This window comes from Oncorhynchus keta, unplaced genomic scaffold (assembly GCF_023373465.1).
Source record: "Oncorhynchus keta strain PuntledgeMale-10-30-2019 unplaced genomic scaffold, Oket_V2 Un_contig_13907_pilon_pilon, whole genome shotgun sequence".
Lineage (NCBI taxonomy): Eukaryota > Metazoa > Chordata > Actinopteri > Salmoniformes > Salmonidae > Oncorhynchus > Oncorhynchus keta.
Window position 1 is genome coordinate 1 of NW_026278430.1, and position 10,093 is coordinate 10,093.

Here is a 10,093-nt window from a genome sequence, read left to right on the forward strand (position 1 = left end):
CCAATCCACTGTGAGGTCTGGGTGCTCAATATAACAGCAGGTACTATGAAGGCCAAGTTAGCAGCGCCAGCTAGAAGAAGTGGCCCTGTCAGCACGCACACACACGCGCGCACACACACACACACACACACAGTGAGTGGCCCCTGACTCAGTTTTGATGAAGTGGCAGTGTCCAGCGAGGGGAGAGATGGGGAAGTTGGAGGGATTGGGAGATTGAGGGGTGGAGATGTAGAGATTGGGAGACTGAGGGGTGGAGATGTAGAGATTGGGAGACTGAGGGGTGGAGATGTAGAGATTGGGAGACTGAGGGGTGGAGATGTAGAGATTGGGAGACTGAGGGGTGGAGATGTAGAGATTGGGAGACTGAGGGGTGGAGATGTAGAGATTGGGAGACTGAGGGGTGGAGATGTAGAGATTGGGAGACTGAGGGGTGGGAGATGTAGAGATTGGGAGACTGAGGGGTGGAGATGTAGAGATTGGGAGACTGAGGGGTGGAGATGTAGAGATTGGGAGACTGAGGGGTGGAGATGTAGAGATTGGGAGACTGAGGGGTGGAGATGTAGAGATTGGGAGACTGAGGGGTGGAGATGTAGAGATTGGGAGACTGAGGGGTGGAGATGTAGAGATTGGGAGACTGAGGGGTGGAGATGGCTTGTTGGATAGAGTTAGGTGGGGTTGGGATCACACCCAACCAGCAGCAGAAGTGAGCTTGGTCTCTACTCCCTCACAGGTCCTAGAAGGATGGAGGATTTACACAGGCAGTAAGAAGGGATCTGGGTGGGCGAAAGTGTGTGTGTGGTGGGGATGATGAGTACGGCATGGGTGGTGTGTGTGTGTCCAGGGAGGGCCCAGGAACGTCAGAGTTTTTGGGGCCAGCTGGCATAGACCAAAGTAGGCCACCTCTTTGGGGTCTTTATGAGCTGGTTCCCTTGAACTCATCCAAATAGCAATTATCTGTCTGTGTATGCAGGTACAAGATCTGAGTTAAAAGTACGAATAAAAAACGTTTTATAAAAACAAGTCCAATGACTAAATCTGACATCCCGATTCTCGAACTGCAACACAGACATGTACGGAGTTTGTGTCAACCGACATGGAGATTATTCGACGCAGCTGCCCTCCTATTTGTTGTGATGCTGAGTTTGCCGACTGCCAGCTGTAGGTAAACACATGGACAAATAAATCCCTTTCAACTCCGTGTGTCGTGGAAATGTAAACATGAATTGTTTCAAGCTAATGTTAGCGAACAGAAGATGGACATTCAGTGGGCTCTGAAGTGCCATCATTTCACTCACATTTGCTAGTGAAATAAATTAAATGCAAATACGAAAAATAACTGGTCGCATTTGTGCGATTGTGATATACATTTAATTCTGCGTCCCATTAGTTGTATTTTCCACGTAACATTGCGAGGATCACGCAACCTGATAGAATGTAAATGTAATTATGATCCACGTCACAAAAAGCAAAAGTATTATAACAAAAAATCAAGACTGCGCGATGACGAATGCATGAGTGTCCGGTATTAGCTATAGAGGCAATGCTTCTAAAATGCCTTTGCACTAGATTTGAGATGTTATACATTTCGAAAATCTGAAATGCGGTATGCGCTGCAAATAAATACAATAGGCACGCGGACTCTTCTAGAGAACAGCGTTCAGATTCTCTTGGCGGAAGCCTACTTAAGCTTTGTGTAGCCAGTTTGCGGTCTGTGTCGATGCAATCATTTGTTTTTGTTTTTATGTTTTCAAAATGATTTTGCTTTTAGTGTTGATTAGGAACCGTGTCTAAAATGCCACTACTTGTGAGCTGGCCCTAGTGATTGGCACTGTTTAAGAGGTGACAAGCGTTCCTATACTATAGCGACTAAACTTGGGCGCATGTGCTAAGAAAAACGTTACAGATACAAATGTTTTATCGTTGATAGGACATTTGTACATTTTGTACCTAAACAAATAACATGTTATTACTTGTTTAATAAAATAAAAACACATAAAGGCCCTTTTCTTTCTAATTAGATCTTGTTAGTGACTTTTACCATATGTGTAAATGGAATGCTGTGAAGAAAGTATACCAACCTTTTTATAGACTTGATTTGGTACAATTCTATAATTGCGATCAGACTCACACACAGCGTGAATGGGGGTGAAAGAAAACCCCAATTCTGCGCGTGCTATGCGCACGAGTTGAATCTCCAATTTGCCGTGCTCGTCTGGTACTCTAACAAGTTGGACAGGGTTGGCAAGTCTGCAGCATGTCTGGCCAACACACACACAGTGAGTGGCGTCATCCTCTTCCTCTCTGCTATTCATCATCAGAGCAGACCTTGACTTTATCATCTCGATCCCCCTCATTCTCATCACTCACCAAAACGTTGAATTTGATCACCTGTTCCCCTTGTCCAAAATACATTGGAGGACAATCCCCCATGCAGTCAGATGAATCTGTAGAGTCTGAGGTGTTTGACTGGGGTGATGACTTCTGGCTGGTGATTCTGTAATGTTTTTCTGTTCTGTTCTTGTTCCGATCAGGGGAGCCCCAGTCGGACGAGAAGGAACCACAGAAGCAGAGAGCCTTACTCCAGACTCAAGGGCCTGCTGCCCACCAGGTGAGGGCAGTATATCTTGCTGCCCACCAGGTGAGGGCAGTATATCTTGCTGCCCACCAGGTGAGGGCAGTATATCTTGCTGCCCACCAGGTGAGGGCAGTATATCTTGCTGCCCACCAGGTGAGGGCAGTATATCTTGCTGCCCACCAGGTGAGGGCAGTATATCTTGCTTCCCACCAGGTGAGGGCAGTATATCTTGCTGCCCACCAGGTGAGGGCAGTATATCTTGCTGCCCACCAGGTGAGGGCAGTATATCTTGCTGCCCACCAGGTGAGGGCAGTATATCTTGCTGCCCACCAGGTGAGAGCAGTATATCTTGCTGCCCACCAGGTGAGGGCAGTATATCTTGCTGCCCACCAGGTGAGGGCAGTATATCTTGCTGCCCACCAGGTGAGGGCAGTATATCTTGCTGCCCACCAGGTGAGGGCAGTATATCTTGCTGCCCACCAGGTGAGGGCAGTATATCTGGCTGCTTACCAGTTTATTGTTATGGATGGTTTTCAATGTAGAATATACTACCTGTTAGTATTAGTTGTTGTTGTTTACACATTAACTATTGGATCTCTTCAGGTTGATCCAGTACCCACCACTCCCTTCCAAAGGAGGAATCACCGTGACAACAGAGGACCTAGACTGTCTGGACAGTGGCCAGTTCCTCAATGATGTCATCATTGACTTCTACCTTAAGTGAGTTCTAGTGATCTGCCTGTGGACCAATGTTTTTCTCCTGTCATTTGAACATCTTAGCCACCTGGCAGATGTGTAACCTGTGATCATACAATGCGTGGATCTAATCCTGAATGCTGATTGGTTCAAACCACAACTAAGTACAATGAAGCAGGACTAAGGGGACTTTTCTGACCAGCAGCCCTTTGACAGGCTGACCAGCCAAAACCTTAAACTGACCATTATCATAACCAAACCCTAACATTAGCTTCATTTAACATATATGGAAATCAGCCATGTCCCCTTAGTTTAGCTCAGCCACACAGCATGTGACAGTACAGCAAATCCTCAGCATCTTCCTGTCCCCTCAGGTATCTTCTCCTGGAGCGGGCCCCGGGGCCCCTGGCAGAGAGATGTCATGTCTTCAGCAGCTTCTTCTACAAGCAGCTGACCCGCCGGGACACGTCCCTGGAGGAGGAGGCTGCCATCCCGTAAGGAGATCAGCACTCAGCGTCTTTTAACGTCTTAGTGGGCGGCTCGGCCGCGCGTCACATGGCGCCCTGCGGGGGGCTCATGTTTGGCCTTAGGCTCCTGGCGGCGCGCTCTACGTAGGCTGGTGGCTTAGTCGTATGCTAACGATGTTAACGATGTTAATGATGGTATTGACAGAAGTTAAGGAGCATTTTACTCTTGTTAAGAGTATTGTTAAGAGATATTCTTCCTGGATTGTGATGGAAGGAGTAGTATGCATTGCTGTGAAGTGTGTCCCCTCCCCTTCCTCTCAGGGCCAGGGACAGGAGACACCAGAGGGTGAGGACGTGGACCCGCCATGTTGACATCTTCAACAAGGACTACCTGTTTGTGCCGGTCAATCACAAGTGAGTGAGAATCTCGCGCACACACACACACACACACACACACACACACACACACACACACACACACACACACACACACACACACAGAGGGGGTAGAGCCAAGACTTGGACTAAGAACGACACCATTTCTGTCGACTTCGCAAAGCAGAACAGAATACTCTACAGAATACTCTACCCTACACTATACTACACTGCCCTGCACTACACTGCCCTACACTGCTTTTTACCCTACACTATACTACACTGCCCTGCACTACACTGCCTTACCCTGCCCTACACAGCACTGCCCTACACTGCTTTACCCTACACTATACTACACTGCCCTATACTATGCTACTTTACACTACTCAACACTACTCTGCTGTACACTACATTACTCTACACTGCTCTACTCTACTGTACACTACTCTATACTACACTACACTACTCTGTTGTACACTACATGTCACGACATGACACCACACTCCATTGATTGGGGAAAACAGTGCTCTTTTCTTCATCCTTCCCTCTAGCTGTCATGGCTCTGACAAGGAGACATGAAAACAGGGACATTAAACTGGAGCGGAGGCAGTGTCCAGGCAGGGCAGGGCTCCAGCATAGTGGAGATGAATGGATGTGGCCTGAGCTGTAGTCTCTGTCTGTCTGTGGGTGTGTGTACTAGTCTCAAGGCTGCGCTGGTGTTGAAACAGCCTCTGTCACGCCTGACGGGGCCGGATGTGCGTACCTTCATTCATATGTCTGTGGAATGATGACGGTCTGGATGGAGTGCTGCACAGCGTTCCCTGTTCCCTCGACTCCCCACTTCACTTTAGGAACGCAGTAGAAGGGTTTTAGTCTACATACTGTACCTTTGTCAACACGGTCTTCTGTCCCCGGCACAATGATTTAGAACCCTTGCTCAGTCCGTGGAGCGTGACTCTTGCAATGCCAAGTGCTGTAGGTTCAATTCCACCCATAGGGAAAATGTCTGCAGGCATGACACTAAGTCACTTTGGATATCAGTGTCTGCTAAATGGCATATATTATTATATACAACTGCAGACCTATTTTACATCTCTTAATGGGTTTTCAATAAAAAAGCATCAGTGACAATACCTCCCGACTGACGTGTAGCTGGATAATGGGCTACGCTCCAGATACAGATTTATATTCTGACACGGTATGTTTCAGTATGTTCCTATACAAGAGAAGGCTAGGACAGGGGACACAGCCAGGCTAGGACAGGGGACACAGCCAGGCTAGGACAGGGGACACAGCCACGCTTGGACAGGGGACACAGCCAGGCTAGGACAGGGGACACAGCCAGGCTAGGACAGGGGACACAGCCAGGCTAGGACAGGGGACACCGCCAGGCTAGGACAGGGGACACAGCCAGGCTAGGACAGGGGACACAGCCAGGCTAGGACAGGGGACACAGCCAGGCTAGGACAGGGGACACAGCCAGGCTAGGACTGTGGACACAGCCAGGCTAGGACTGTGGACACAGCCAGGCTAGGACAGGGGACACAGCCAGGCTAGGACAGGGGACACCGCCAGGCTAGGACAGGGGACACAGCCAGGCTAGGACAGGGTCCACAGCCAGGCTAGGACAGGGGACACAGCCAGGCTAGGACAGGGGACACAGCCAGGCTAGGACAGGGGACACAGCCAGGCTAGGACAGGGACACAGCCAGGCTAGGACAGGGGACACAGCCAGGCTAGGACAGGGGACACAGCCAGGCTAGGACAGGGTCCACAGCCAGGCTAGGACAGGGTCCACAGCCAGGCTAGGACAGGGTCCACAGCCAGGCTAGGACAGGGTCCACAGCCAGGCTAGGACAGGGTCCACAGCCAGGCTAGGACAGGGCCACAGCCAGGCAAGGACAGGGGACACAGCAGTTCCCTATAGTGTCTTGTGAATGCCATTTACTCCACTAGACTGACTGGTTTCTCTCTTTACAGATTGAAACAACACATGCTGCCGTTGCTCTGTATTTCCATGATCAAATCCATCTATATGTGTAGATGAGAATGTAGATGCGGTAGCACAGATCTCTGTATCCCCAGTCCATTACGCTTTCTCTCCTAGGATAGGATACGATGAACTGTAATGTCCCAGATTGTCTTAGACACACAGTACAGCTGTATACAATATAGACACTGTAACGTTACACACTGTACATAATGTATACATTACCCTTATCATACACATTGAACACTTCTCATATAGCCACATACATGATACATTGCACATTCCCTTGTGTCTGAAGCTCTTGTGTCTGATTCCCCAGAGCCCACTGGTACCTTGTGGTGATCTGTTTCCCTGGCCTGGAGCAGGCCCAGCATGAGGAGTGGTCTGGCCTAGCTGGAGTGGAGGCCAACGGGGGAAGAGGAAATGCCAGCCCCAGGCTTCAACTGGGCCTTCTCCAGAGGCCAGCAACCCCAAACTGCAGAACGGAGCAGGTGCGTTGGACAGCGCCGATGCATTGTGTGTTTGTGATATTTACCTTGGCAGAATCTCACTTCTCTCACCAGGGCTGTAATGTAATAGTGTTTCTAATCAACCCGGGTTGCGTTTACACGCTTCCTTTAACTTTAATGATCAAATTAACGTTGGGTTAGATCCTTTTTATTTTTCCTCAATAATGTTGGAAGGCAACTAGTGGGCTTTTTAGGCTGCGATGTCAGTCCCTAACTACCCTTTAAAACCCTATGTTAGGGCTTATGTTGAAAACAACTGAAGACCTCTGAAAATGAGGTCTCTCTAAAAAAAACTGACGGTTAGGGGGTGTTCTAGTTATACCTGGATGTGATGTGTGTTATGTCTGCATGTTCATGCATGTGTGTAATTGAATCCTAACTGCAGATGGAATTATTTGGTTGGCCTGGTGGCTGTAGTTCAGGTCTAGCGTGTCCTCCATACCCAGCCAAGAAACACTGAGAAACAGAACATGCACATTTGGCCATAACACCACAGATCAAAATCAAAGTAACTAAACATTTGCTGCTGATTTAAAAGTGTGTGTGTGTGTACGTACTTCAGGGAGAGCCAGTGGGAAACCCACATTGAAGCCCCACAACCCACCAGTAAATATCACCCTCTTTTGTAAATCAATAAAAAATTGAAAACATATCAGATGTTTTGAGCATGTGTGCAACATTCTAAATGACATTATCCCAATTTTGAAGGCGTGTACCCAAGATGGTTGTCAGAGGGAGACCATCATTAAGAAGTGAGTGCATTAACTGTGAATTAATTGGCTGTACTTCCTCCATCTATAACAGTGTGTGTAATATCAAGGGGTTGTCTTGTCTCTGTAGACCCTGCATTCTCATCATGGACTCTCTGAAGATCTCTTACCATGAGAGCATCTATAAGCTCTTGCGGGAGTGAGTACTCTCTGTGTGTGTGTGTGTGTCTGTCGCGCTTGCATTGTTTTGTGTGTGTGTGGTTCATATGTGTGTGTACACTAGTTTCAATCTCTCCCGTCTGTCCTCTCCAGTTACCTACATGTAGAGTGGGAGGTGCGTAGAGGAACACGCAGAGACTTCACTGTAGACAGTATGAACGCTTCCCACTGTACAGTCCCTCTACAGGACAACAGCAGCGACTGTGGCCTCTACCTCCTGCAGTACGTGGAGAGCTTTCTGCAGGTACGGCCCTCCCCCTGTAACCTCCCACGCTTAACAACAAGCTGACATCAACCATCCATTTCATGGGCACTTTTCTGTCTCCACTACACTGTCTAAAACACTTGATCTGAAATGATAACTGCCTGTCCCATGTATGACATCACACCTTATTCCAAACCTCTGGTTGGCTCACTGACTTTCTCCAGAACCCAGTGGTGCACTTTGACCTCCCCCTGCGTTTGGAGCGCTGGTTTCCACGGCAACAGGTGTGGAGGAAGAGGGAGGAGATCCGGAGCCTGGTGATGGAGCTGCACAGTTGCCGGGGCAACGGCGGGAGCAGCTGCAGGTAGCCACGGTACCTGATCAGCAATGCACTACTACTACAACACGCCTAAACTGTGAAGGACTTTGACTTTTTAAATGTACAATACATGGAATATTTATACTATTTTTGTATTACTATTTTTTTTTAAATAAAATGTCACAGGATGTTTGTTTCTCACTTGTATGTAATGTGAATGTACAAAATAATAGGATCGTAAAATGGAATAAAATTGTTCATGTAATGTTTAGTTTTTTTGTTATGTTATAGAAGAGAGCATTTGGAATGGACATATGAGTGAGCGCTCAAATCTAGTTTGCTGAGCAAAAGTGTAACTCGTGTATCCAGAACAGGTTTCTTTTTCAAATGTCCTTATGACTCACACATAAAACCACTATAAATATTAAAGTCAATATTACTCAGTTATTCCTGTTCAGTGTGTCAGGCTGTTGTTTCTGACCATCAGTCATAAAGGACTCAATATGCACATGATTGTTTGCAGCTGCTAAACAATAGTGTTATCACACTAGTCAACACGTTGCAGTGTTTTAGTTTTGGCTCCTCATGTTGTAGCTGCTTCGTTTGTAAGAGAAACCCAATGTTCCAGTGAGGAACACCAAGTAAGCTTTACACAATGACCACTTGTAATATGAGGATTAGAACAGCACCTCTCCCCTGTTCTGTTTACAGGCAGAAATCAATTCCCCTTTGTGTTTGTGCTGTATGAAAGTCTATGGACCTGACTCACTCTGTCATCAGAAACAGAAATAACATTCTCCCCACACAGTAAAGGGTTTCCATTTGAGTTTCTGTTTGTTTTCACGGTGTAAACATTGATTTAATGGCATGTTTATAATGATGTATTTATAATGTGGTATATTCCTGGATTAAAGATGCCCCCAAAGTCTACCTAGCAATGGCTGGACAGAACTCTCTTCTGTCACCATCACAATATTGTAGAGCGAGAATCCCAGATATGTCCTTTTAAGTTATTGTGTGTTTTTCACACGGGTACAGTTAATAGGTTTTTCAGTTTGGGTTGTTAAGACTAAGTCTGATAGGATATGTGCTTAACCATATGTACTTAATTGGGTTAAGTTGGTCGTTTTTGGATAATTGGAGTCTTTGGTGCAGCCTCTCACAGCATGTGGGCCCCAGACAGAGCCCTCTTAGATAGGACAGAGCCCTCCACCCCTACTGCTGTTGGAAGGGTAACGGTCACACCTCCCAAATGAGTTGGGCTACCCTTTTCCTATTCGCCCCATCCAAATCTCTACCCCATTTGATTTAGCCACTGTCAGAAAATGGCCCCACTACTACAGTATAAAAACTAGTGTTCATCAATTCTTCCATATTGTTATTCTAATACTATAATTATGTTGGCTTTAATTCTGTCTTATAGTTCAGTTAAAGCCGTATAGTCAAATGCAGTAGCGGGTTTGAAGGTCTAAGTTGTGCTGTTAAGGTAAGGCCATAGGTCGACTGGTTCACTATGGATGGGCTTTACGGGTTCAAGGGTTCCATAGAATGAACCAAGGACATCCATACTGCTTAACTTGTCTTACACCTTCCAGCCTACAACTACTAATGCATTGGTTTAGGGTCTGGAGATCAGGACTGAGATCAATGTCCTTCCAATAGACCGGTCCAGATAGTCAACAGGTAGTCTGGAGACGTGTTTTATAGAGAACCGTGTTAAAGCAGTTTGAAGTTTTGTTTTAATTTACAGATAGTTTAACCCATTTAAATGGGCTAACATCAAATCTACTTTGTAATGACAATAAAGAAACTCCATCAAGTGACTGGAGTGAAAGTCTTCATTGTGAGCGATAATTGTTAACTGGCATGTTTAGATGAAAACACACTGACGTGTTGGACAAAAGAACCATGTTTATTTATTTATTTCACCTTTATTTAACCAGGTAGGCTAGTTGAGAACACCTTTATTTAACCAGGTAGGCTAGTTGAGAACACCTTTATTTAACCAGGTAGGCTAGTTGAGAACAC

General features: G+C 46.6%; 1 protein-coding gene and 1 long non-coding RNA gene across 2 annotated transcripts; both read left to right on the top strand.

Moving 5' to 3' along the window:
• Nucleotides 1-2,428: 2,428 nt before the first annotated feature.
• Nucleotides 2,429-9,888, top strand: LOC127918279 (sentrin-specific protease 7-like). The gene is made up of 11 exons (XM_052501576.1): nucleotides 2,429-2,488; nucleotides 2,532-2,608; nucleotides 3,179-3,295; nucleotides 3,646-3,765; nucleotides 4,060-4,152; nucleotides 6,423-6,748; nucleotides 7,175-7,218; nucleotides 7,321-7,364; nucleotides 7,453-7,521; nucleotides 7,635-7,785; nucleotides 7,971-9,888. Exons 1-11 carry the CDS (start codon nucleotides 2,429-2,431, stop codon nucleotides 8,112-8,114), a joined length of 1,245 nt encoding a protein of 414 aa, XP_052357536.1. The 3' UTR covers nucleotides 8,115-9,888.
• LOC127918278 (uncharacterized) lies at nucleotides 2,621-3,132 on the top strand. The gene is made up of 3 exons (XR_008099647.1): nucleotides 2,621-2,758; nucleotides 2,789-2,908; nucleotides 2,939-3,132. It is a non-coding gene; the product is annotated as an uncharacterized LOC127918278 (long non-coding RNA).
• Nucleotides 9,889-10,093: the final 205 nt, after the last annotated feature.